We start from the raw sequence: 27,973 nt of genomic DNA, 5'->3' as shown, positions 1-27,973 counted from the left end.
CATAATCATAGACTCTTTAAAATGGTATTTATTTCAAATAAAAACCATTCTTACTCTGAGTTGATTTCCCATATTATTTTTTGTTTAATTGATTTTATATAGTATGGAAAAACATTATCTCATTTGATACAATTTTGGTTTATTATTGTGATGATAAGCTCAAAGAAAGGAAATAGTTTAACTACATTAAAAGAAGAAATGAGAAATTGTAAAAGTATTTTAAAAATTCTCTCATCTGATGAATAGATTTTATGAAGATAATCCATCTCTTTTGTGTTTTGTGAACGGATTCGAGTCATCATAATCATGTCTATCATATCTAGAACCAGGGAAGACCTTCCAAAATCTTAAGGTTTCGTCGGAAGAGGCTGAGCATACGGTAGAACCATCTGGAGAAAGCGCCATATGTAACACTCTATTTGTATGTCCATGTAACTCAGTAATTTTCTGCATCGATGGGTAACTCCAAACAATCAATTAGTTATCTTAGAACCCATGAGAGCTTATGAGTTCTTTGTCCTAAGGATTCCATAAAATTGAGCATACCTAACTACCACAGTTGATTGAATTGACTAATTCCATTTTATCAGTATTCCAGAACTTAATTGTTTTATCCTAGGTTCCCCCTCCACTTGCTAAAAGATTTTTTTACCAAGGACACCATGCTAGAGCCTTTACAGCTGCTTTGTGATTATAAAAACAGGCACGCTGATAACTTGGAGAAGCACTCTAACTACTTGAACTAGAGGTGTTATTGTTGTTGATATTATTTTAAGCATAATTAATATCCCAAATTCTGAGTGTATTATCGTTACCTCCTGAAGCTAGCTGAGTACCATCGGGAGACCACTTTAATCCACATACCTCCTATTCATGGCCTTAAAAGCGCTTTATTATATTATTTTTTTAACGAATGTCGTGATTAATTATTTAAGTGTCTCTGCTTCCACTTGACAATATGTAATTATTCCAGGATAGTGAAGATACTCTACCGGTATGACCTTTGAGAATTCTGTATGGAATGCACTTTTCAGTATCCCAAAGCTATATTGTATTATCAGAGAAGCCAACGGCCAAGCAATTTTTCTTTTTTAAATTCATCCAGCTGACACTAGTAGCCTAAATATTTTAATTAGCCTTAAAAAGGTTTATGATTTCATATTCATCCCATAAATAAACTTCGCTTCCAAGACATATTGCTAAAGTGCCTTTATTGTCAGTACCACTGTCTCCCCAATCCATTAAATTAAGGTAGTAATCATCGCTAAGTTAAGGTGCATCAAGTATTCTTTCTGGCATAGGAGAAATATATCTCATTATTTTATTTGTTTCCATGAATTGTTGATTTGCTTACTCAAAAGTCTTACTAATGCACTTGTCCAAAGGAATTGGCATGTCTGATTCACTTCTAAAATTTAACACTCTTTTTTTTTGATTTTTCTTTTCCTGCTAAAAGAGGCAGTCTTCCATCAGCTTCTGGTATGAGTTTACGCTGCTATTGCAGTAACTAATATTCAGATTACTGCTATTTATACCTGAAGTTTAAGTGGAAGAGGATGAACTAGCATTATGAATCATAGACTAATTGCTGTTAGTAGTTTATTCATCAGAATTGATTACTCCTGATTGTTGTTAGCTTTATTGTTGATTGAAAATATTGCCTGATCCTGAGGTACCGAAGTGGAAAAAGCTGCTTTGAGTAGTAGCTGTTGTTGATGAAGTTTGAGAAGATGTTTCAAAGTTTTAGGAAATGCATGAACCGTTTTAATTTATGATGTTTTATGTGTTGATATTCTCTTTGAGTAAATATTAATTGTAAGATGTGTTAGTTCCTCTTCTACTTGGGATAAATCTACAATCCTTTATATAAAAAAACAAAAATGTCATAAGATTTATTAAAGAGCCATTTAATAGAATGTTTAAACAAACTCCTTTAATCAGCCACTTCTATTTTAATATTCGCCTCCTTTTGTAAGTCGATCATTGATTGGAACGTCCAAAAGATTGAAGCTTTTAATAATTGGGCATAATTAAAAGAGCGTAATGTTATCAAACACTCCTTTTACAGTAAAAGGAGAAACTAGAAAATGAAGTATTTATTACTGACTAAGCAGGCTTTTCTTTACCACCAAAGAGTGGATTGTTTCCTACTGAATGCTTATTTTTAAAAACGTTTTCATCCTTCCAAAACATGGCAACAAATAGCGCTAGCTCCTTCTAATAATTAAATAATAAGTTTGCTTTTTGACTGATTTTATTTTTTTGTTTGCTTTTTTTTTGTAGGTTAAATGAGAAAATAATTAAATACTTATAAAGACAAAACACCTTTTAAAGAATACAATACCTTCAATGCAAAATCTTAATCAAAATTAATGTTAAAATAATATGTAAATAATATTTATTCAATAATTTTATGAATAAAAATGAATGAATTTTAATATTTTCTTATTTATTTGCAGCTAGCTATCATTCATTTATTCAATCAATCAATCTATCTATCTATATTCGTTGAATATTAAAATTTTTGTTTTTCATTCAATTTGATATTTATTTTTAAAATAAGAAAAACGAAAAGAAAAAAACCTTCTTTTCTTTAAATCTTTGTCAAAACATTGATTTATTTTTGATTTCAGACATCTACATTGAAACAGCTAGCTTTAAATACGAATTCTACGAAAAAAAATTTGGCGCATTTTTCTTATTTTAACTGACAACTTTTACTCCCTAATTATTTTTGCAAATTAATTTTAATCAATTTTTAGTTTTTATAATTTAGCAATTTTTTTTTAAATTAATCCGAGCCATTTTTTAAAAAACTATTACAATAAAATTTAAAAATAAATTGATACTTTAAAAATAAGATATATTTATTTTTCAAAATTAGAAATTTTTGTTAATTTAAATTAGAAAAAAAATTTTAAATATTAATTGATCCCATATATATATATACATACTATTTTTATGTTTATTGAATAAATAGTACTTTATTTATTCAAGTATTATATTTGCATCAAAAATAATATATTTCAGTTACCTGACTCTAGAATAAATAGTAAAACACTAAAAATATATTTTATTCATAAAATTTAATTAATGTATTTTTGATCAAGTTAAAATAGAATTTTAGCTGTTAAATAAAGTGAGTAAAATTTTTCTATGCAAAAAATAGACAAAATATCATATTTGATATTTAATAAAATTGATAATTCAAGTAAAAGTTAATATGTTTTTGATATACAATAAAATGGAAATACACGAAATGATCAACTTGATTATATTACTAAATAAAACCTGCTCATTTCTGTATTTAATTCAAATTTTATTAAGAAAAATAAATATGGTATCAAATAGTATAATCTGAATATTTTAAATTTAAATGTAAAAAATAACACTATTCGTAATTTAATTAAAAGATGTTAAAATATTCAATACTATTTTTTAAGATGGAGAAATGATTGAATCATTTTTGAAAGAAATAAAAATTTTAAAATTAAAATATTTTGATGAAGGAATGAAATAAACATATAAAAATATTTAATTTTTAAAAAAATTACATATGATTAAATAAATATTTGTATATATAATAATAAATTTTAAGTGATCTAAAATAAAGTAACCAATCAGTTAAAGCTTTTTTCAATATAAGTTGTATTTTGCGTAAAAATATCACTTTTATGTGGAATTAAATTTCCTTCTAAAGGATATTTGTTTTCTTAAAAAATCTAGCTTTTTATTATTCTATTTTACAGCATATTTAAAGATGAATTGAATTTTGAGTAAGATAGGTAATTTTTTTCCAATAATTAAGAATGGTCTATAATTGGAGCTAGAATTGATTAATTTTAATAGAGAGCAGAGCAAATTTCTTCCTATTTTGAAGAAATTTAAAATTATTATTTAGGCAGAATGTCTACTTGCTTAGAAGGTATATTTATTTATTATAAAGTTTCATTTTATTAATTTTAGTTAATTCTTCTAATTAAAGTTTAATCTTACTATTTCATAGTAGTTGAGCTTTTTTCAGATAATTAACTCTATTGCCTTATTATTGTTTTAAGCAAATTTTTTGAATCTTCTTTCGTTTATTATAAAGATAGGGATCTATAGATATTTTAAACTTAAGTATCTTTTAAAATAGCTTCTCTAAGATCTAATTTAAGTATCTATTGAGGCTAGAAATAACTTTATTTTTGCTCATAATAAATATTTTACAGAGCTAATTTTAATCTTTTTTTGTATTAAATTTAAATAAAAATTAAGAACTTTTTCAATACTCAATAAGTTTACCTAGTTAAAAAACTAATTTAATTTGAAAAAAGATAAGTCAAAGGTGTTAGTTTACCACTAAACATTAAATATAGTATCTAAAATATCATTACAAAACTATAAATTAACTCCTATTCATATAATATTTAGTAAAAAAATTAAAATTAATTAAAATAAATTTAATAATATTTTTTGTTTAAATTAAAGATAAAAATTAAATTACTATTATTGAGATAGCAAGGGAAATAATAGTTATAATTAATTGAATTAACTATTAATTATCTACATTTAAAAAAGTATCTATTGATTCATAAATGATGTATAAAGCCATAAAGAACTGACAAATTAAAACTGCAACAAAATATCTATTTTTATTAATAAAAAAATATATTTCATAAAAATAATAGAATAATTTTTTAAAAAGAGTTTAGTTTGTTTTTCTATGGTATATACATACCCAGTGTATAGAAATCGAAGAACTGAAATAAATGAAGACATTTTAAAAAGGAATATTCATATATTTAATACTTATTTCAAAATAAATATTTTAAAAGTGTTCATTTTATTTCGATTCCAATGGTATGATCTCATTTATTTTGTTTAGTATAACTTCAAAGCATTTTAAGAAGTATTAATTTAAAAAAAAGAATTTACTTCAAATTGATTGATGTGATACAAATTTAAAAGATGTCGCTATGAAAAAATTGATCTTTGATGCAAGATTTGCAGCTATAACAATGATATATTTTTGATGTCTTATAAATATTACCTTGCAAATTATTTAAATAAATTTGAGTTGGTATTATTAAATATTTACATTAGCTACATAGTTCTACTACTTCAATTTTTTCTTAGTTCACTAAAGTGTTGTATATATTAAAACCCTTAATCAATTTAATTTAAATCTTGATTATAATATTGTTAAGAATATAATTTATTTTTTAATCTTACAATTTCGTTACTAAATGAGGTAGGTATTTCATCTATTTCCCTGTTTTCAACAATTCTTTCTTAAATCTAATTTTCATAATTTTTAACATGAGACATAATAATTCATTTACTAATCATGTTTTACTTGTGGTGGAATCCATCCTGGATCTGTCTTGATCAGTTTAATTAAAAAATATCCAAACGATAAATAATGTGTGATACAGCAAATGATATTAGATTTTATATTTTCTTTCACCTTATTTTTTAGTAACTTTCATCAAAATATTTTAAAAAAGATAATATCTTACATAGATACATTTTATTATTAAGAGTATCCAAGGAATATTCAAAATGGTTAAGTTGAATAGCAGTTTTTTAATACATTTTGAGTGAATAATTACATTTCCTTAAAGGTAGACATTATTAAATATGTCTTTGTAAATTTAGTATTCCTAAATAAATGTTATCTTTAAAAATAATTAAATAAATAAGTCTTTCTCTTTGAAATTCTGTTTTTACATAAGATGGAACAGTATCATCTTTTAAACTTTATTATTTTAGATTATAAGAACTCATTAAATATAATTTATCCTTTTTGAATGTCTTTATTTTTTTTCTATATTCTACTTAGACGAAGTTTTTTTAAGTAAGTTTATTAATTAATCTGTTATTTTTGTTATTGTAAGAAATTTAGAAAAAATTTAATTCAGTAATTAATAATTTTTACAAATCCTAATATAAGATGATCTAAAAACTATAAAGGAAGGCTAATTTACTTTTTATACATTTTAATGCTGCTTCTCTGCAAATAAATCTTAAACAACAAAATTAATTAAATAGTATTATTAGATTTTAAAGAGCTAAAAAAATAAATAGAAAGTAAATAAATAATTATTTTAACATTAAAATAATTTATAATTTATTTTCACAAATCAATATCAATTAAATTATTCTAAAAATAATTACTAAGTTTATGCTAAGCTTTTATTTGGTAGGATTAAAGAAAAAGTTTAAAATACAATAAATGAATGATATAAGTTAATATAATGCAGTAATAAATGATTAATTAATTAATTTTAAAATAATTAAAACAACGTATAAGTGGAGCTAATTCATTCATTTAATTAGCTTATATCCAGCTCTTTTGTTTTACAATAAAAAGTCTTCTTGTTAATCTTTGTAGTATTTTTCTAAAAATATGTTAGCTTCCATTGAATAGGATAAATCCTCTTCTTGCTATTTTATTTTTTCTTGTGATAGTTCTTTGTTTTTTTATCTTATACTTATAATTTATTTTATCATATTAGGACTTATATCGTAAACATTGACAAAAAGTGCTTGATTCATACCTATGAAAGGATTTTCGGCATCTCTATCTATAAATACTCTAATATTATTAACAGCATATACTTCATATCCATCGAAAGTGAATAAAGTTATATCATGAGGCTAAATTATATTATCACCTACTAAATGAGAGATATATTGGAATAGCATTTCTTATATATTTTTTCTATCCATATAATCAAATAGACCTTTCCTCCATATTAATGACTATGCTTATTTCATATCAACGCCTAATAAAGCTAAAAAGGCTTCTGAATAACCGAATTTGCGCATTTCCATCTCAAAATTTTGCAAATTAAATTAATTTAAGGTGTATGAAAAGAAAGGGTGATTTTAAGCTATTTCTTGTATTATTTTTTAGGTTTTCAAAACAAATTAATCAAATTTGGAATCAATTTTAGTTAGAAATTAATTTGTCACTTATTGATACTTTAAGAGTTCTTATCTCTACAAATAGCTATTAACAAATTTTTGGTACTTTTCAAGCATTAAAGAACATTTATAAACCCTTTAACTTGAAACTGAGCGCATTTTTTAGATTATGAACTCAAAATTCTGAATTCCACCTCTCTTATTATTTAAATCAACTTCTAAAGTACCTAGAGTAGAGCAAGCCTTCGTCCGGATAGGTATTTTACATGAATTAAGATTGGAAAAATGAGTAAATTCTTTATTTAAAGCACAATTCATAACGCATATATTTCCACTGATAAAATAAAATTCTAAAAGAGGATTAGAAAAAAAAGAATTTTAATATTTATCTATTATTTCCTATCCAAAAACATTCTCCTTTTTATTAGTTTTAATGTCTCTGTAAATTTCTTAGTCTGTTTCATTACAACACTAGAGTTCTTATGGTTATAAATAGTTATAAGTTATGTTTTATTCAGATTTATTACTAATTATATCACAGCTAAATTCTAAATCCTTCTAATTAGCTGGTTAGTCACTGATTTGACTTTAAGTCTAACATGTATCAGGTTGATTATAATTCATATCATAGATTTAGTTTTCTAAGCAGTTTTTGTTTTAGAAATAATCTTTTTGATGTCCTTCCATATTTAAATAAAAATCTAATTATTTTTATCCTTAAATAAAATAGTTTGCACTATTGTAGCAGCCTAATTCGTTTTTATTTTAGTCAAATTAATATGTTTCTGATTCATTATTAGCTGATTATTAAGTTTCATTTGATACATCACTTTAAGAAAATGGCCTGTAGCTTTAAAAACCCTCTATTTCCATGTTTATTTAATTGTTATTTATTTTTTCTGAGTTATTTTAGTGTTATTAATTTTATCAAGGTAATTAATTAATCTGCTATTTTCCTAAAATTCACGCATTTATAATCTCTAATTTTTAAAAATCAATTAAATAGATTTTACCAAAATTTTGATATTTTTTATCATTCAAGCTATCAAATTGGTCCTGTGCTAATAAATAAACAAAAAAAATGTAAAGAAATTTGTAAAAGTAAATATTCTTTTTAATACCAATATTAATTCATTAGAGTTATTTAGCTTAATTATTTTTATTTAAAATATAGAACATAATTATTCTTTCTTTTTAAAAATAATAAACTTTCACATCTTTAATTTCAATATAAAAGAATATTTGTTTTTACTATCTATGATATTATTCCTTATAGTTTTTTAACTCAATTATTTTTTATTAAATAATATAAAAAGCTATTATTTATTTTAAAAACTCCAAGCTTTTTATTCTCCTAAATGCTTTTATTTACAGTGTATCTTAATTAGAAAAATTCTACTTAAGTTAAAAGTAAAGAAATTTAATTTTATCATATAAAGAATATTGCTAAAAGCCTAGAAGGAAATCTTAATTCTAAAAATAAGCCAATATTGTTATTTTTAATGATTAACTATAGAACTAATTCTATTAATATTTCTAATTGATTTAATTTTCTGGATAGTTTCTATTTCACTATCTATTTCTTTTTTCCTAATTTATTTTTCCTTGATAATTCTTTCATAGTTCTATATTACATATTTTAGCATAGAATTTAGTACACTCTTTACACAATTAAATAAAGCTATTAAAAATTTGGCATTAAAATTTGAAGTAAAATTTAATATCACTTTTAAATATAATTTAGAGTAAATGCATTTTAAATAATTTTCATTTCTTTTATTTAAGCCAATTGGCTATTTGCTTAATTTAACAATAATAAAGCTAAATTGTAATTTTAAAAGATAAAAATACGTTATTTAAACTAAAAGTATTTAATTCTATAACATTTTTACAAAATAAACATGTATATTTAGAAGTATTTTTAAATTGTTTTAGGGTAATAGTACATTAATCTATTGATTAACTAATTAAAAAAAGCAATTACACACAGTAATTAATTTATTTGATTTTGAAAATTATTATTAATGATTAAGTCAAAAATTTACTGTAGATAAATAAAGCATCTTCAAATATGAAAGTTAATTAATATTAAATAATTTCAGTTTATATCCTACACAAAGATAAATATTAAAAGTGATAAGCATTTGACAATATTAGTTAAATGAATTTCTTTTTGAAATTAAAAAGAAGTGAAATCCATTAATTTTACTTATTTAAAATTTTAAATTATCAATGAAGAAATGTATGGCTATTATTTAATGTTACATTCATTAATGATGCTGAAGAAAATCAGTTAAAATAAAATAAGGATAACTTATTGATATTTTATTACATTTTTATCAGTAAAACTTCTCTTTTATTTCTTTAGTTTTTTTATTAAATTCTGACATATCATTCCCCGCTGCATCATTTAGAATTATATTTTTATTTTAATCACCTACTATTTATTATTAATTGCTGTATCTTTTTTGAAGCTGAGTTTACTAAGGTTGATTATGATAAGCACTCATAAGATATGCTAATTAGTATAGATTTTAGTTTTAAATTATTTATGAAATAATTAGATTCTAAATATTTTATTAAAAAACTAAAAAATGAGTCTTAATATTACCTAAAATAAAGAGAGTAGATATTAAAAAAATTAATTAAATTTTAACATTTCATTTTAATGATTAAAATAATTTACTTAAATTGAATAATAAAAAAAATGTTTCATTACAAATTTATTTTAAAGGTAAAATTATTTAGTAAAAAATTAGGTTGTAAATTAATTAAAAATGATATTTTCTATAACTAAATTTGATTAAAAAGTAAATCTTAGATAAATAGACACTTTAAAAATCATTGAATACAAAATCTCTCTCAGCCAAGATAAAATTCACATTAATTAATTAACATAAATATAAAATATATGAAAGTAGTCACTTTATATATTAAAAATCATTATTGAACCCATATTTTTATAATATTAATTATAATTTAATTAATAATCTAAATTGAAAGGATTTTGTTAGATGTTATAATATTGAATTGAAAGAGATGTCGAAGATTTGCGATTTATAAAAATTGCGATTTATAAAAAAGGTTAAAAGGCGTAAGCCAAAACACTTTTTTTTTCAGCCAAAGAGTTAAAGAGTTGAATACTAAAAATAAAATAAATTGGTTAGGTTTAATTTTTTTATTTTTGTAACCTAAAACCATTTTTGTAGATAAAATAAATTCTGTCGGCTATTTCATTTATTATTGTTATTTTAAAAAACCAATTTTAGTAAGAATTTAATTGATATAATTTCCTAAAATTTTTAATAAGTTGCATTTTTATATTTTTTTTCTTTATTAGTTAATAATATCACTTTGATTTTTAAAATAAATATTGCTGGATACAATTATTTCAATTTTTAAAATAACATATTGAAACTCATACTCATTCATTATTTTTAAGTTTAATCGATTAAATATTTTTATTAAATAACTAAAAAATGAGTCTTAATATTACCTAAAATAAAGATAGGAGTTATTAAAAAAATTAATTAAATTTAACATTTCATTTTAATGATTAAAATAGTTAACTTAAATTGAATAATAAAAAAATGTTTCATACAAATTTATTTTAAAGGTAAAATTATTTAGTAAAAAATTAGGTTGTAAATTAATTAAAAATGATAATTTCTATTACTTAATTTGATTAAGAAATAAATCTTAGATAAATAGACACTTTAAAAATCATTGAATACAAAATCTCTTTCAGCCAAGATAAAATACACATTAATTAATTAATAAACATAAATATAAAATATATGAAAGTAGCCACTTTATATATTAAAAATCATTATTGAACCCATATTTTTATAATATTAATTATAATTTAATTAATAAGCTGAATTAAAAGGATTTTGTTAGATGTTATAATATTGAACTGACTGACATGTCCAAGATTTAAGATTTACAAAAAGGGTTAAAAGGCGTAAGCCAAAACACTTTTTTTTTTCTGCCAAAGAGTTAAAGAGTTGAATACTAAAAATAAAATAAATTGTCTTGGTTTAATTTTTTAATTTTTGTAACCTAAAATCATTTTTGTAGATAAAATAAATTCCTGTTCGCTATTTCATTTGTTATCATTATTTTAAAAACCAATTTTAGTAAGAATTTAATTAATATAATATCCTAAAATTTTGAATAAGTTGCATTTTTATATTTTTTTTCTTTATTAATTAATAATATCACTTTGATTTTTAAAATAAATATTGCTGGATACAATTATTTCAATTTTTAAAATAACATATTGAAATTCATACTCATTCATTATTTTTAGGTTTAATTGATGAAATATTTAAAATTTTTAAAATATGAAAATAAAAAACAGCTTTAAAATAAATTATTAGATAAAATTAACTCTGCTTACTTATTTATACATTTGAAATACATACATTTATAAAACATTAATTATTTATTTTTAAATTATTAGAATCAATCTTTCTTGGAAAGATTGCTTGCTGTTACGTTACTATTATTTGCTTAAGAATTGTTATTAATATTATTATTTGGATTACCTGTTGGTAGTCTGTTGCTCTCACTTGTTTTAACATTTTTTCTAAAGAATCCTTCTGAAGTAGAAGCTCTTAAATCAAAAACAGGTAAGAGTGTATTTGGAGTATGAACAAGTCTTTCTCTTGGTTTGAGTTTATTTTTTCCTAAAGATTCAATTAAATCTTTTTCTGTTGGTTTATGCTTATTGTATTGCATAAGTTATGCCCCAGATCCGTAGTGTGATTTACCCCATTCAGATTATCTCGTTATCTGTAAATTAAATTCATCCACAGGAGATTTATTAAGTAATTAAGCAGATTATATTTAATGAAGACCCTCTTTCTTTTTAGCTTCTAATTCTTTTAACTTTTTAAGCTCAATTTCTTCATTTTCATCAATAGTTTATGTTAATGTCTCATAAATTTTAGCTGATTGAATTTTTATGCTACCCTTTTAAATGGAAGGAAGGGTTCCAGTTGTTTAATTTTATATTTTTTACAAAAATTTCAATCTATCGATAGTATTCATCTCTATTTTTAAATTTAAAATTGATATTACATTAGGAAATTGATATACCAAAACATGCAAAATACCCAAAAATGATATTAATTTGTAACAATTAAATAATTTGCATAATTAAATATTTTGTGGAATGTTAAGAAAAATTCAATTCATTAAAATTTAAATTAATTTTTTGTGGTTTTAAAAATACATTTTTTATTTGTAAAGTAAAATTATATTAAAAATTACCTTGATTCTCATCATGTTGAGGTTAAAATCGAGGATCTCCAGCACTATACAAAAGCCTATTATTTTATTCATTTTAATCAATTTTGCCTCTATTAAATCCTCCATTTTTAATTATTTCATCATATTATTTTCTTCCCATTCTAACTTTTGATCCACCTGTTAGAGTTAGTGATTGCATGTCCACAGTATTTGGACGAGGACCAACTCTCTTTCTTCCTTCAAATAATAGAGCTACACCTTAACTCAAAGGGATATTATCTAATATAGGAGGCTGATTTGTTATCATTTTAGCAAATTCCTTTTCTTATTCAGGTGCTTTTTTAAATTTATTTACAGTATCAGATTTTAAAACTTTTTTCTTTTTTTTAACATCTTTTATTTTTCCATCATCATCCTCTTTAAATCCAAACCTTTATTAAAATAATTTTTTAAGAGATATCACCTTTAATAACTTAGAGTCAAAAATTTCAAAACAGAGATATTCATTAGATATGATAATATGTGTAAATATTACTAAATGGTTTATGCTGAAGGAGGTAGCTTATTTATTTTCACCTTTTGAACTGCTAATAATTCTCCATTATAGTCATATGTGAATCCAGCTGCTTTATTTTCTTTTTAAAATTTATTAAACTTTTACTACTCTTCATTTATCAAGTTCTATTTTTAGTAAAATTTCATTAAAATTATTTTTGTAACTCCTTAATAATTAATTTACCTATCTCTTAAGGTTATCAGCAATAGCCTTTTCTTCTCTTTCTTTTCTTTCGTTTTCTTTTTTCTGCCTAAGCTTTTCTAATTAAAAATATAAAATATTTGTGATATTCTAATTCAATTTAACTAGCTATTTATAAATATATACCCTCAGTAATGCTTATGTTGAGAGGTTCAGTCAAATCAATAGGTGCAGGAATGAGGTTTCTAAGAGCCTATGAACTCTAATCATTCTATTTCATAATTAATTAAAAATTTGTTCTCTATAATAGCTAAATAATCTGAAAACTTTACTAAATTTTTTTTAAGTTAGAATCCAACAGAGCTAGCCTTACTTGACCTTCTTTTTGATTAGATATCCATAACCTTTGAATGGGGTAGCATTTAAACTATATTTTAAATATTATAAAATTTAATTTATTAAAAACCACAAAATTCATTCTTCTCTCTTAAAATTTATTTTTTATTTTCTAGGCAGCTTAAAATATTTTATGATTTTTATAATTTAATCATAAAATTCACCAAGGTAGTTATTTTATAATTTAAATAGTGTCAAAATACTTTGAATTTTTGTATCAGTTTTTTTTAAATAAAGCTAAAATAGAACTTACCTGAATTTTAATAAGGTTCTTCTTCTTCTCTGTATAAAGTATCAACATGTACTTTAGATCTTAGCCATGTATCTTTGAAAATATGTTATGGTTCCACATCTTCTTGCAGTCCTTTTGTTGCAAAATCTACTCTGTTATCTTCAGGCTGTAAGAATATTACATTCATAGCAACTTCAACAGTATTAAGTATATTCTTTATAGAGTGATATGGGATTTTCATGTTTAGCTCATTTTCTTATACTTAATGAATAGCTGTTGAAACTAATTTTCTAATAATTTCATCTGCAGTTATTTCACTATCCCGTTGATGGACAGCTAAAATTTATGGGTTTTTATATCGATACATAAAATCTAAATTTAAAACTTCTAAATCATAATCCTCAAAATCAACAAAGTCATCTCCGAACTGTCCATTATTTGGTGATCTTTGCTCTGAATTATCGAATTTAATTGAGGAAATAGAAGAGATCGTCGCTCTCTTTTATTTTTTTTTAGGTGAATTATATTTACTCATTTAAATATTTCAGTTTCACCTAAATGATTTATCAATCTATTAATAATCCCTAAGTATTTATTTATGTATATATTTATATGTGTTATTTTATTTAAACTTTTAGTCACTTCTTATAAAAGCTGTCTTTGCTAATCACTTCTTAATCCCTTAAGGCTGTCCTTCGCTAATTACTTATCTAAGCTTAAAAGTATACTACTTGAATTATTCTACTGAATAGCTTCCTTTCAATCTATAATAAATATATTAGTTTTTAATAGAAAGCGATTTAATTAAATTTTTGATATATATATCTATCTAAGTTATTTTTTAATGATTTACTATATATATTATTCATTCACAAGTTAATTAATTTATCAATGAAAGAGTATTAATTGAATTTGAGATATACTGATGCTAATTATAAATTTATTCAAATCAATTTATTAAGCACTCGTTCGTTCATCAATAAAGTTTTTGCAAAAACAGATTAACTTGCTTCTTACTAAATGAAACAATAGTAATCCATTTAATAATTAATTTAACTAAAGTTATTTATTATTCATAAATATTTTAAACTGGTTAACAAATATTGAAATTATTTTTTTATTTACATTTTTTCTAAATTCGAATGTTAAATTAACCAGTATTTCTTAAAGATAGATCAATAAAAATTAAATTCATCAAATATTTCCATTCCATTAATTTTTAAATATTTTATTTTTTTAAAAGAAACAAGCAAAATACATTTAAATGTTATTATTCCTCATGAAATGGTTTAATTATTTATGCTAATACCTTAATACTGAAGATTTATTCAATCAATAAATGTTAAGTAAATCAAAATTGTATTTATTTCAAGAAACAAAGTATGCATACATATGCAATTCTAGAAGAATTTTATAAAAATATTTTAAACATGAGGAAAATTTTCAAAACTTTTCCTCTTAAATAATTAAAAAAGTTATTTTACAAAAAATTAATTTTCTAAATTTAATTAGGCTTTTTAAAAAAAATCATTTACTTTGTTTTAAGAAATGTAAAAACCCAATCAATTATCTTTTTTATCAAAAAAAATAATATTTTATTAAAATAAACACATTTAAATTGTATCATTGAGAAAAAATATAGATTTTTAAATATTGTTTCTAAAATAAATGCGATTAAATAAATAAATAAATAAAAAATTTAATTGTTTTTTAACAGGGCTTGGTGAATGGTTTAGGGAAAGTTCCTATAAAAATAATAATTAATTTACAAGAGTAATAAATATTTACAGAAATAATGATAATAAAATATAATATTTCTTTATGGTTCATTTCTTTTTTATACTTTTTCTAACAGGAAGTGGTTTCTTACTTCCATGTGCAGAATTATTATTAGATGGAGTATTACTTTCTTTAGTATCTTTAAGTTTAGTAAGATAAGGTTCAACAAAATCTTCTAATTCTTTAGCAGCTTTATAATATATAGTATCGGGCTAGTTATAAATTTTAGCATTAGTAAAAATTCTTTTGACGTCTTTGATAAATTAGTCTTTGTCAACATATTGATTATTTTATAACTTCTTTTCTATTGCTTTAATATCTTTTTTATAAATATAATGTTAAAAAAACTTGCTTTATCAATTTATTTTATTTAAAATACCTATAGGATCAGTAATCACATCATAATAATCTGGAACATCATCTTTATTAACAGGATCTAAGAAGGGCCAAGATTGTTTGTGTCTCTTCATATTTTCAATAACATTAGCACACTAAAGATTGAATGATCTCTCTTTTGATTTCTTGAGTTCATGGTAGTCTTTCCACTCCCAACCACTAAATGCTATCAAATTTATTTAAAAATTAATAAATTAAATGAATATTATTCTTCTAATATCTATACCAACTCCAGGAATATCTGAAGGATTCACTTTAGGGTTTTCAGGATCCTCATTATCCATAGAATTTTATATTAATGCAGCATACTCTTTACCAGAGAATACTTTTTCATTTAATGATAATTTCTTGATTCTTTCTATCAAAAGCTAACATTTCAAATAAAAAATAATTAATAAATTTATTATAAATTAATTTTCTCTAAAATAAATTTCAATAAAAATTAACTAAAATATTGCTAAATCATTCATTATTTTTGCATAAATTATCTTTAGTTTGAATTATTTTTTTGGCTTTTTAATATTATTTGAATTATTTTCTTTCCAAAGAAATTTGTTAAACCGCTTTATTATAATATTTAGTTTATCTTTTACAATTTTAATTGAAATATTGATTGCATAACATCTTTTTTTGACTGAAATAAAATATTATATGCTTTCAGAATTTCCTTATTTGCAAAAAATAAATAGCCAATTTAATTTATTAAACTATTCAAATTATTCATTTGTTTTGTTGTTGATTTAGTAAATTAATTTATCATGCTTGTGTCATTATTTTGAACAATTAATAAGATTTTAAAAGATAATATTAAGAATACCTCTTTTTATCTTTTGATGATCTGAGATATATTTCCGTAATCAACATATGGGTGAATGTAGCACTCCATAAGAGTACCGCCATCATAATCTTTAATATATCCCTTCCATTTTTCTTATGGCATTCTATGTTCTTTTGTAAAACCTTATTTCTTAAAGTATCCAATAGCAAAGTTATCAGCATAAGTGAGAAGATATTCAATATTCTATTTTTACATATGATCTTTAAATTTATTCATCAATCTTGTGCCATACCCTCTAACCTATTCATTTGCAGTGACAGCAAGGAAAGCTACTTCTGCAAATCTTTAAGGCTTATATTAACGAAAGCAGATACCACCAATAACTTTTTATTTATTCTTTAATATCACCATCGATTCATGATGTCTATCAAATACTAATTTAACAATATATTCTTTAGGCATTTTTGGCAACTAACGAGAGAAAATATTCTTTAAATCTATAAGCAGTTTCATGTTTCTATGAGTACTTTTGAAATTAATATGATTATTAAAATTTGTATTTTGAGCTTTTAAAATTCATTCTTGTTAGTTGAATAATTTATAATTAATTTTATTTACCCATCATTAGTCAAAATGTCAAAATCTAAAAGACCCTAATCTTCTTCAACCTTCGCTCCTTAATCACGAGTTGCAAATCCAAGTCCAGTTTCCTATTATTAAATTCAGTAGGTTTTATTTCTGAATAAACTTAATAAAAACTTAAATTTGAATTTTTACTTCACCATTCATTCCTACAAATGCAGTCTCTTATGGTGCTGCATTCTATGCATCTTAAGCAGATTTTTCTTAATCAGCTATTTTAATTAACAAAAAAGACGTAAAATGAATTCTGCAAAATAAATAATCTTAATTACCCATACTTTTTATGTTTTAACTATCGCTTAAATATACCTATAATTTAATCTATTTATGCTTTAACTAACTATTATTATATTTAAAACTCTAATAATAAAAGTCTTCTCCTATATTCTTAATTTCTTTTTTATTAAATAGCTAAGGCGCAATTCACAATCCTTTTAATCAATTAACTAATCAATCTATGTATCTATCTATATATCTATATAATATTAAATATATTTCTATTTATGTAATTACTTAGCTTTTGATTTGAATACTAAAAAGTATTCGCATTTTCCGCACTAAATTAATGTAGCAAAAAATTTTAAATTTTATAATCCAACAAAGATAAAATTTGATAATGCATATTTATTTATTGATTTGTTTTTTATATCTCAAATTAATCTTGTTTCAAAAGTTTGCTACATATATATAATTATTCAAATTTTTGATAATTTTTATTTGATATTTATCAATTTTTGACACAAAAATATTAAAATATTATAAATATAAAACTATTTAAAAGTAAATTTCTTTTAAATTAAATATTTTAGAATTGAATTCAAACTAAAATGTTATCTTAAATGCAAATATACAAATTCACCAATTTTTATTAAGGCTAAATTATAAAAGAACAGGAAAAAAATATTCTGCTGTTGTTGATGATAAAAATAAAAGAAATACTTTAATTTAATATCTTAAAAAATAAAAATCATTTATCCTATATACATTCTAAATACAAGTAAAGTTTAATTATTATTTTATCTATCAATTAAAAAGTATTTGTTTAAATTATTGAATAAATTATAAAATAAACTTTGAACAATAAACCTGTTTTATTAAGTAATTTTAATCTAATAAAATCTAGCTACTACAAATAAGTTCATATTTTAAATAGATTTTTGATAAATTATTTACAAATTTTTTAATTAAAGATTTTTTATTCAAATTTTAATTAATGATTAAGCAATTTTTAATTGATAAAATCAAAGCATATAAAAATAGCTTAAATTAATTTTAAAAGGAATTTGTGCATTGAAAATAAAATATTTCAGATTTTAAATTTTATCTTTTAAAATTGGTTTTTTTAAAAATATTTAGATAATAAAAATATTATTTACTAATCAAAAATACTTTTTAATATTAATTTATCTTTCAAAAAAAAATATGATTTGATTAGTACAAAATTTAAATTAAATAGAAAAAAGTTTTCTCAAAATATGTGAGTTACTGTAGCAATTATGATTTTTGATTAGCGCTTAGAAAATATTTACTTTCGACCATAATAATTTTTTAATAGAACTATTTTTACTTTACAGTCTGTTTAAAAGATTCACCTTAATCAATAAAAATTAGTTTTTTCTATAAAATATCTTGGCTCCTCTTTCTCACTTTAGTTTTTACTTTCTTTTATATTTTAATTTGAAAAACTAAATTTTGAGTTAAAAGTGATAAGATTTGATTTTACTGCATAAAAACTTAGGATATTCGATAAGTTATGGTATTTTATTTAAATAAAATATTTAAACATCTTTCACCAATATAATTAAAATTCCTTCAGTATTTTCAAAAACTTCAATATTTCATAGACGCTGTAGATACATTTTAGCTATTTTTCTTTTTTGGAGTTAATTTCTAACTCCAAAAAGCTAGTAAAAATTTAAATTATTGTTGGTTTATATTAATTTTTTGCTTTCAAAGCCAACGTGATTATGATTTTTTATGCACCAAATAAACAGATTTCAGTTAAATATATTTTGTTATTATAAATTATGAGTCGTTTGAATTTTTTATTCAACTTTAATACATAAAAATTAGTTAAAAATTTCATTCAGCTTATTACGAAATTATATGCCAAAAAAGAATTTTTAACTTGAAGTTTTTATTATTTTTGATAAGTATTTTGATTAAATTCCAAGCAATTCTACTAAATAATACTCAAATATAAAATATAAAAAGTAGATGTAATATTTTTGATGAATTCTCAATTCCTAAAATTTATTTTTCTTTAATAAAACCATTTAGTTAATAAAATTGGCTAGTCATATAATATGTTCTTTAAACTGTAATTGTAATGAAATTTATTATGAAAAAATTAGAAAACGCCTTTGAAATAGTATTATCTTAACATTAAACTGCATTCATTCAAGAAATATATATTAAGTTTTTATATTAATTTTGACATGAAGGTTTAAAGAAAAAGAAAAATTTAAATAAATTTTCAGTTAATTATTTGTAATAGAACCAAATAGTTAGTTTTATCATAATATTATTTTTTATAATCTTAAGGGGGAAGAAATAGCTTTAAAAAAATGGAAGAGAGATTTGTTACTGAAACAATAATTATGACAAGTGGGGTTAATTTTCTAAATTAGATAGGGAGGGGTAAAAAATAAATTAAATAAAATGGTGCTAAAAATATATGATAGAAATATTATTCATAGGTAAATTTAATTAAATTTAAATAATTAATTTATGTCAAAGCAAAGCCATCAAATTTAATTCACCAGCTGGCACTAAGTTAGAACAAACAAGCTCGACGATTAAGTGACAGATGAATTAACAAAATAATACAAAGTATATAAAAGAGTGAATTAATTTGCAAAGAAAAAACGTGATTAATTTTTTTATTAAGCAGGGAGAATGAATGAAAGAATTATTTACAAGGCAAAGTGGAAGGTTAAGAAGTATTATTGCATAACTAAATTTCCATCTATATTACAAGGGCTTTAACATGAATATAAGAATTCGATAAAATGAATGAATAAATTAATAAATAGGAAATGACTAATCAATCACATTAATAAAAAAATTCCACAAAAAAGAATAACAAATATTAATAAAGATAATAAATTATCTAAGTAACGCTTGATAATCAAATATATTCATTCATACATTCAATCTTATTCATAAAAAAAAATTGCTTTCTTGTTTGATTGTTCGACTGATTAATTAGCAATCGAAATAATTAAAAAAAACAAGAAACAATCTGTTTATTATTATTATAAAGAAATATAAAAAATATTGAAAGTAAAAGCAATAAACCACCTGATTGTTTATTTATAATTAGAAAGCCAGTCATACATACATAGAAGCATTTTATTGCGTATATAAAAACGATTGATTATTATTAAAACGCAACCATAATGGAGTGCCAGTTGGAAAAGAAGAGTCTCAATAGCAACACTGCCTCCCTTGACCATCGCCAAGAACCTTTGATTAAGCGTAACAAAGGCCCTAGAATAGGAGACTTACTTAAAAAGAGAAAATTAAGGTAGACTTTAATTTCATGAATAATTATTGATTGATTGCTTTACTATTTAATTAATTAATTCATTCATTCATTCACTTATTAATTTATTTATTTATATCTATATGTTTATTTAATTATTTTACACATATTTTTAAAATACAAATATCAACTTGATTTTCTTTTACTCTTAATTTCAATTCATTTATTTTTTATCAACTCCTTTTGGTCATTCATTCATTCACTCACTCTCTTTTTAATTTTTTCTGTCAAAAATTAGACCATATTTTTATTCGCATTCATGATGAATCATTTTTATTAAACAACAATAGATTAAATGTGTAATTTCCATTATATATTTTAATAGGTTACTTAGAAAAGAAGAAAAAACTAAAATAAAAGCTGATGAACTTGTTTTAAAGTCTGTAGTGTAAGTTTTTAAGCGCATATTTTTAAAGCAATCAGAAACGATTTATTTAAAAATTATGTTGAGAGAAATGAACATATTAATAGTATCAATTAAAATAGGGATTAGCAAATTGAGCAAATAAGTAATGAAGAGGAGGAAGAAGATGAATTTGATAGAGAATTACATACAAAGGAAGAATGCAATTTGCATCAAGAAAAAATCAAGAAAATATAAAATCTAAAAGAGAAAGCAAATAAATGTTTTTCATTCGAAATGTATTAAGAATAGTACGACTTAAAATATGCATGCAAAAACAAATCATATCAATCTTACTGCCATAAAAACGTTAAAAGTAACTACATAAAATATATTTATATGCAACTCGATTTAAATCAAAATAATTTTGGTTATTTTCTATCACCCTATTTTAACTTTAGAAATCTAAACCATAATCAGATCAAGTTTCTTTTAAAATTTAACTATATCAAAACCTTTTTATACGCATAATCAACTATTCCTTTCATTTGGATAATGTTAATATCTTCTAAATAGAATTCACAATAGCTCACCTCTCTTTTAATGATTGAATAGTAATTCAATGAATTGTTGTTTAAAATTCAATATTTAAGGCAAAATTAACCAAAATAATCTTGATAAATAAACATATTATTCTCATGTTTATTTTTTTCGCACAAAATTTGGTTGTTATCAAAATAGAAAAACACATTAGTGTTGAAAAAACTCCTTTTAATGAATACTTATCGATTAATTGATTCTTAAATAAACGCTTAGAGATATAGAATTTTTTATATTAATTCAATTGAAAAGCTATTCTAAAAGTAAAATATTTATTAAAAGGTATTTAAAAAAATAATTTAAAATGAGAGCCTAAATATTTTTAGTTTTTTAAATACTTTTGTACTTATATGATTTTTATTGTTCCACAATAAGAAAAGGGGATAGAAAGGATAGATAAATATATATATATATATAAATAAATAAAAGAAATAGATTTTATGGTGATAGTTAATAGATTTGTAAAAGAATATTTATTCTATAATTTTAATATAATAGCTTAGAATTTAAATGATCAGAACGAAGATTCTTAGAAGCCCTTCAAAAAAATAAAATTTTTTGATTCCTATGCGAAAAAGAAAATAGAAAAATCTGACTCAAAATAAAAAAATATATATGAAATGTGCCACTCTTTAGTCAAAGAGTATTTGGTTGAAGGTGGAGAAGAAGAAGAAGATTCAAAATTTTAGGTAAGTAATAACTCCGAAGAAAGCGATCATAGTAATATGGATTAAGAGGTTTACTAGAAAATAATAGAAGATCAGTATCAATAATTTGAAGACGCCACCAAAAGAAAAAAGAAAATAAAAAGGGTTTTGACTTACTAAGAAAAGCATAATGAACTAGTCAAGGCTGCTAGCAAATATTAACAAATAAAATTTCCAAATTAGAAAAAAGGATTTAAAAAGGGTTCTTTTTAGTTTGTTTCTAAATAAGTTTTTTTATAGCAATAACAATAATAAGATAATACAACAATGCCAATTCACAATTCTTAAATAAATGTTGGAAATAACTTCACAATTCACTCTAATATATAAACGTTAAACCCTTAGTTATAGCAATTTCAATAGTAAAATTAGTAATAGCAAAATTAATAGAATCACAATACACAATATCAACCACACTACTAATAGCAAGATATCATTATGCATGATTAAGGTCCAGAGTATTTACTTAAAAAAGTGAGACTTTTGGAAGGTTGCAATAAATATCTTGATAAAATTTCATGGGAAGCTCCTGAGGAAGAGTTAGATAAGGTAAATTTAAAAGATTTACAAAAATATATATTTTACAAAATTTTTTTATTTTTCAATTTTCAGTAAAACTCCAAACAAAATCAAAGTCAAATATTTAGTTCATTTTTATTTTGTGTGTAAATTTTGCAACATAATTTAAAGTTTATTGATGAATTTATTATAAAATTCCATATATTTGAGTATAAAATTTAACAATATCTAATGAAAAACAAATGCAATTCAGATAGTGCTAAGAAATTTATTTCAATTATTATCTAATAAGATAATTATCGACTATTCTTTTAAATAAATAAAGTAAGTAGCATTTGTAAAAAAAATCAATTAGACTTATATTAATTTAAGTAGTATAAAATATCTCATCTGTAATAATCCTCATGAAATTAACTCTTAGTAATAGCTAAAAAAAACTGATTGAATGTTAATTAATTTTGTTAGAAGTATATCTCCCTGAAAACAAAAATGAATAAAATAAATATTAGATATTAACTAATTGTTTTAACCTAATTTGAATTGATGAATATTTACTTTAAAATGACCTTAAATTAATAAAACTATTAAATTTAATTTAATAAAAAAAGTTCGAGCTAAATAAGGAATTATTTAAATTAGATATTATTATAAATGACTAATAGTTTTAAATCTATTTATCATAAAAAAAATGAAATAGTTTTATTGAATGAAAATCAACAAACTTGATATTAGTTTTAATTGGTTTCTACAGATAATTAAGAATAAATTGATATAAAATTCAAATATATAGTACTAAATATTCACTTATGATATCTGAAATCTTTTTGGTTAAGATAGCTTGATAGTTATTTTTTGATCTGTATTTTAATGGTTAAGTATTAAAAAAACTTGAAAATAAATATCTCTATTAAAATTATATATCTTATTTTGAAGTATAAAATAAATAATTTAGCAATAAAAATTTCATTCTTTTGGAAAATTATTAGTTTGGAAATAAAATATTAGTCTAATCTGATGTAATGCGAAAATTGATTCAACCCAATCGACTAAATTCAAGTTAATTTCGCATCAGCAAATAATAATTAAAAAATTTTCTTCTCATTGAGCAAAAATTTTAATGATTGATGGATTTATAAAAGATTAAAAAGATACGGGTTTTCTCGAATGATTTTATTATAGTTTGGTTAATAAATATATGATAGAATGATTGAAAAATATTTTATGCAATGTTTTAAAAAATAGAAAGAAGTAAAAGAGAATATATCTTGCTGATATTAAAATATTTGAGTTAAAAATTTATTTGAAGGAATGTGCAATATTAATAATTTGGTTAAAAGATTGATTAATAATGAATCATCAATTAGAATGATTAACTAAAATAATTATTTTAACTTTTATAAAACTCATAAATCACAATAATTTCACAAATTATTTATTATCTTTCGCAACAATTTACACACAAAATTTCTTTTTTTTATATTAGGTAAAATATAAACCAAAAATAATAATTCATGAGCTGACTTAATTTTTCTTTAATTAAAATTGAATTTATTTATTTATTAACATTTTTTATTACAATAAATTAGATGGAGAAAGAATTCAGATAAAGTTAACTTAAGCCAGATTAAACCATAACACAACTTAACAATAGCAATAAAAGAACTATCATACAAGTAAATAAAATAATTTTAATCATTAACAAATTTATTTTAAATTAAAATGCAAGCAACTGAATAAATAAATCTCAAAAAAATTATATATTTCCAACTTTTTTTATTTTTGATGTTTAATTTAATCTTTCTTCTTTAATTTTGACACAAAATAATTAATATTTACCAAATTTCCCTTTTATAAATTAATTTATCGACTATAAAGTGTAATCTTATTTAATCAAAGCAATTAATTGGTGAATTATATTATACTCTTGATCTAAATCCATTCACTAATACAAACATCGATATACTAACTATTCTCTTCTTTATTTTTTAGAGCAACCCCATCTTCAAATTTTATTTAATAAAGTTAATTATTTTCACTGTATATCTTAAATTTAGAAGGTGAAATAAGATATTACACTTTCATTTTTCAATCATTAAAATAAAAAATAGTTTTTTTAACTTCACACATATTCTAATGATTGCAAAAATTTATAGCGTAAATATGTATTTATTTATAAAACTGATTTTAGAAAAAATAAATAGAAGAAATCCTTATTTTAAAATATGAAATGTATTTGTAGTTAGAGTGTAAATTTTATTAGGTTCAAGTGGTTTTAAAAAATACAAAATTTAATAACAATAATTATTAAAAAATAACTATTAATCTAAGAGCTGACTATTATTTAGTTTAATAAATTTTATCTATATTAATAGTTTTTACAAAACTCTACTTATAAAGTAGAGATTTTTAACGCCGAAATCAAACTAAACAATCTTTAAAAGAATACAAAATAATAATTTTAATTTTTCTCAAATTTTTTAACAAGTAAACTGAAACAATTCCTAAAAAGTATTTTTAGAATTTTAAATAATTTTAATTATTTTTCAAAAATAGGATAAAAAATTTGAAAAAGTATATCATTCTTTGCGCAGATCAATAAAATGGAGTGAAAGAATTTTTAATGAAAATAGTCAAGTCTTTAACAAAATGCTAGTTGAATTAAATATAGAATAAAATTTATGTAAAGATGATTTCAACATTTTAAATAACTATAAAATACAACTAGTAACTCCAATAAATGAAGTAATTATTAATTAATTTTCATTATTAATTTAATATGATAATTTATATTTATTTTACATAGTCGAACTTAATTGACAAGAAAAAGAATGAATAAATTTTAGAATTTTTTATGCAAGAAAACAATTTTGTTATGGATAAAAGTTAAATACGAGATATATCAGGTTTTAAAAGCAATTAACATAACTAACAGTAGGCATAAATCAATTAATTTAAAATCTATCACTAATAAGTTATGTAGTAATAAAATTAAGCTTAAAACCTTTAATCTCAAGCAAAGCCTGTTGAGCTGAGAGCTAATCTAGGTTAGACTCAGTAATAATAATAATAAATAGCTCTTGGTGGATAACAAAATTTTTTAAATTATCAGCAATAATTTAGTTAGAATTAGAGAATAAACTAAGATCAGTAAATAGAATAAGTTCAAGGTCTACCTTACAACTCTGATACTGCAAATCAATTCAAATTCGGTAACTAATTTAAATAAGTTGTTTCAAGTTAGTAATTGCATCAAAGCTAAGGATAAAATATACCCTCTGATTAGTAACACTCCTAACCATAATCAGGTCAGAATATAACTAAAAAAAATAAAGGTAATCTTCAATCATAGACATACAATTTTCATCATTACATAAAATGTTTTAAAAATAACTAACTTTCTGCTGGTGGTATCTCTTCAAGTAATAATTTAATATATCAAAATTTAAAATTTGCAGGAGGCAAAAATGAAATTATTGTAATTGACTCACCTAAAAGAGCTCAGTAAAATAACTAGCAGACGATAAATCTACAATAAGAAAGTAATTAAACTTGTAACAATTAAACAATTAACACAGGATAAAACTAATATGATTCATCTTTCTTCTAAAATATACCAACAACAAATCCTGCTAATTAGTAACAAGCAATTCAGCAATAAACTTAGTCACAAACCTAATAAATAGTTATTAATGGTCAACATAAATCGCAATAGGGTTTTAACAATGCTAACTTATTAGAATAAGGATAAAATTAAAACTTCAAAATTAGTTAGCTTCCTTAAAGCTAATTTGCCACTACACCAACAAATTAGAATTAATAAAATATTCAATAACAAAATATGCTACCTCAAAACTAGCTATTGCAACGATAATAGTAAATAAACCAAATATAAAATCAATTTCCTTAACTTAATTAATATCCCCTCATCAATTAATTTAATAAAGTTAATTATGTTTAATATAATCCATACGCAATTACTACTTAATTCTTATAAGCACCTATTTCATCAGTCAATACTTCTTACAATTAGTTCTTCACTGCTTCATTAAATAATAATAATAACAATAGTAATCCAAGCAATCAATAAATACAATCTAATTCCTAGCCTACATAGATATAGAACTAGCCATAATAATAGTCTTAAACTTGGCCTTTTGGCCAAATAAATATTTAAAATACTGTACCTTAACAGTAACTTTCTTCACAAATTTTATAAAACAACAATCCATAATAATAAGCATAGTAGCAAACAGAATAATTGTAATAATAAGTTAACAGATAACTATAGCTGCTAACTGCATTTAACAGCTAGTCAAATCCTTAAGTATACTTTTAGATGAATTCAAGTTCTTAACAGCAAATTTAAAATCAGTAATAATTTAACCAAAACAGATAATAAAATGATTCATCATTACAATAATTTACAGATTAAAATCAATTAATCAATACGATATAGAACCAATAACAACAGTAAGCAATAAAATAATCTTCTCCAACATAAGCCAACGAGGAACTCAATATTGATCAGTACACATAATTATTACAAAATTAATAGTAGAATAATTAGAAATACCAATAATAGTTTTATAGTAACATTTAATCTAATGTGAACAGTAATTTGGCAGTAAATAATAACATTAATAGCAATACAACTTCTACAGCTAATAATATGCCTATTTAAAATAGAACTGCTAATACTTAATTAATATAGAATTAAGGTCAATAAAATAATTACTATTTACTTTTAAATCAAAATTGTACTTCTAATTAGATTAATCAAGTTCCATAGTAATAACAATAGCAACAGTAACAGTAACCTTAGTCTGTTCATCAAAATTAATTGTATTTGCTCATGCAACAATAGTAATAAAGTTACCCTATGTTACCAATAATAGCATCAAATTAAAATACTTTGGATTCTTCTAAAATGCATCAAGTAGTTATTTAATAAGGAGTTGTGAACTCTGCAGCAACTGGTTGTGTACCTAACTAAAATCTATTGAACAATCAATTCCTTTTAAATAATCCAATTACTCAAAGCTAAATAATTTGATTGCTGCAAAAAACAGCTTAGCAATCAAAAGAGTGATATTTGAGCTAAATTTAAAGAAAATAAAATTATTATTAAACAAAACAAAAACAAAATTTCACTACAATATACATTTA

General features: G+C 22.0%; 8 protein-coding genes across 8 annotated transcripts; 3 read left to right on the top strand and 5 right to left on the bottom strand. All coding sequences in view use genetic code 6, as the record gives it.

Moving 5' to 3' along the window:
- Positions 1-231: 231 nt before the first annotated feature.
- Positions 232-2,193, bottom strand: TTHERM_00248420 (WD domain, G-beta repeat protein; the record flags this gene model as incomplete). The annotated part of the gene is made up of 2 exons (XM_001023872.3): positions 232-1,860; positions 2,104-2,193. 2 exons carry the CDS (start codon positions 2,191-2,193, stop codon positions 232-234), a joined length of 1,719 nt encoding a protein of 572 aa, XP_001023872.3.
- Positions 2,194-3,620: 1,427 nt separating this feature from the next.
- TTHERM_000248419 (hypothetical protein) lies at positions 3,621-4,352 on the bottom strand (the record flags this gene model as incomplete). Its single annotated transcript, XM_012799953.1, has 2 exons — positions 3,621-4,227; positions 4,288-4,352. The coding sequence occupies 2 exons, from the start codon at positions 4,350-4,352 to the stop codon at positions 3,621-3,623; spliced, it is 672 nt and encodes a 223-aa protein (XP_012655407.1).
- A 1,960-nt stretch (positions 4,353-6,312) lies between these two features.
- TTHERM_00248410 (hypothetical protein) lies at positions 6,313-7,788 on the bottom strand (the record flags this gene model as incomplete). The annotated part of the gene is made up of 1 exon (XM_001023871.3): positions 6,313-7,788. The coding sequence occupies one exon, from the start codon at positions 7,786-7,788 to the stop codon at positions 6,313-6,315; it is 1,476 nt and encodes a 491-aa protein (XP_001023871.1).
- Positions 7,789-11,382: 3,594 nt separating this feature from the next.
- TTHERM_00248400 (hypothetical protein) lies at positions 11,383-14,031 on the bottom strand (the record flags this gene model as incomplete). Its single annotated transcript, XM_001023870.3, has 7 exons — positions 11,383-11,972; positions 12,193-12,602; positions 12,707-12,852; positions 12,911-12,987; positions 13,055-13,139; positions 13,201-13,295; positions 13,518-14,031. The coding sequence occupies 7 exons, from the start codon at positions 14,029-14,031 to the stop codon at positions 11,383-11,385; spliced, it is 1,917 nt and encodes a 638-aa protein (XP_001023870.1).
- Positions 14,032-15,322: 1,291 nt separating this feature from the next.
- Positions 15,323-17,367, bottom strand: TTHERM_00248390 (histone acetyltransferase GCN5; the record flags this gene model as incomplete). The annotated part of the gene is made up of 7 exons (XM_001023869.3): positions 15,323-15,594; positions 15,655-15,837; positions 15,898-16,039; positions 16,489-16,975; positions 17,068-17,159; positions 17,227-17,303; positions 17,364-17,367. The coding sequence occupies 7 exons, from the start codon at positions 17,365-17,367 to the stop codon at positions 15,323-15,325; spliced, it is 1,257 nt and encodes a 418-aa protein (XP_001023869.1).
- A 2,385-nt stretch (positions 17,368-19,752) lies between these two features.
- On the top strand, positions 19,753-20,106 carry TTHERM_000248389 (hypothetical protein; the record flags this gene model as incomplete). Its single annotated transcript, XM_012799952.1, has 1 exon — positions 19,753-20,106. One exon carries the CDS (start codon positions 19,753-19,755, stop codon positions 20,104-20,106), a length of 354 nt encoding a protein of 117 aa, XP_012655406.1.
- Positions 20,107-20,492: 386 nt separating this feature from the next.
- TTHERM_00248370 (hypothetical protein) lies at positions 20,493-23,215 on the top strand (the record flags this gene model as incomplete). Its single annotated transcript, XM_001023867.2, has 4 exons — positions 20,493-20,620; positions 20,964-21,026; positions 21,125-21,357; positions 22,080-23,215. The coding sequence occupies 4 exons, from the start codon at positions 20,493-20,495 to the stop codon at positions 23,213-23,215; spliced, it is 1,560 nt and encodes a 519-aa protein (XP_001023867.2).
- Positions 23,216-24,393: 1,178 nt separating this feature from the next.
- On the top strand, positions 24,394-27,860 carry TTHERM_00248360 (hypothetical protein; the record flags this gene model as incomplete). Its single annotated transcript, XM_001023866.2, has 3 exons — positions 24,394-24,480; positions 25,361-25,549; positions 25,611-27,860. The coding sequence occupies 3 exons, from the start codon at positions 24,394-24,396 to the stop codon at positions 27,858-27,860; spliced, it is 2,526 nt and encodes an 841-aa protein (XP_001023866.2).
- Between the last annotated feature and the right edge of the window lie 113 nt (positions 27,861-27,973).

The sequence above is a fragment of the Tetrahymena thermophila genome, assembly GCF_000189635.1.
Source record: "Tetrahymena thermophila SB210 genomic scaffold scf_8254406, whole genome shotgun sequence".
NCBI classification, from domain to species: domain Eukaryota; phylum Ciliophora; class Oligohymenophorea; order Hymenostomatida; family Tetrahymenidae; genus Tetrahymena; species Tetrahymena thermophila.
Note: the sequence above shows the minus strand (reverse complement) of the source record. Positions and strands in the feature narration are given on the sequence as shown.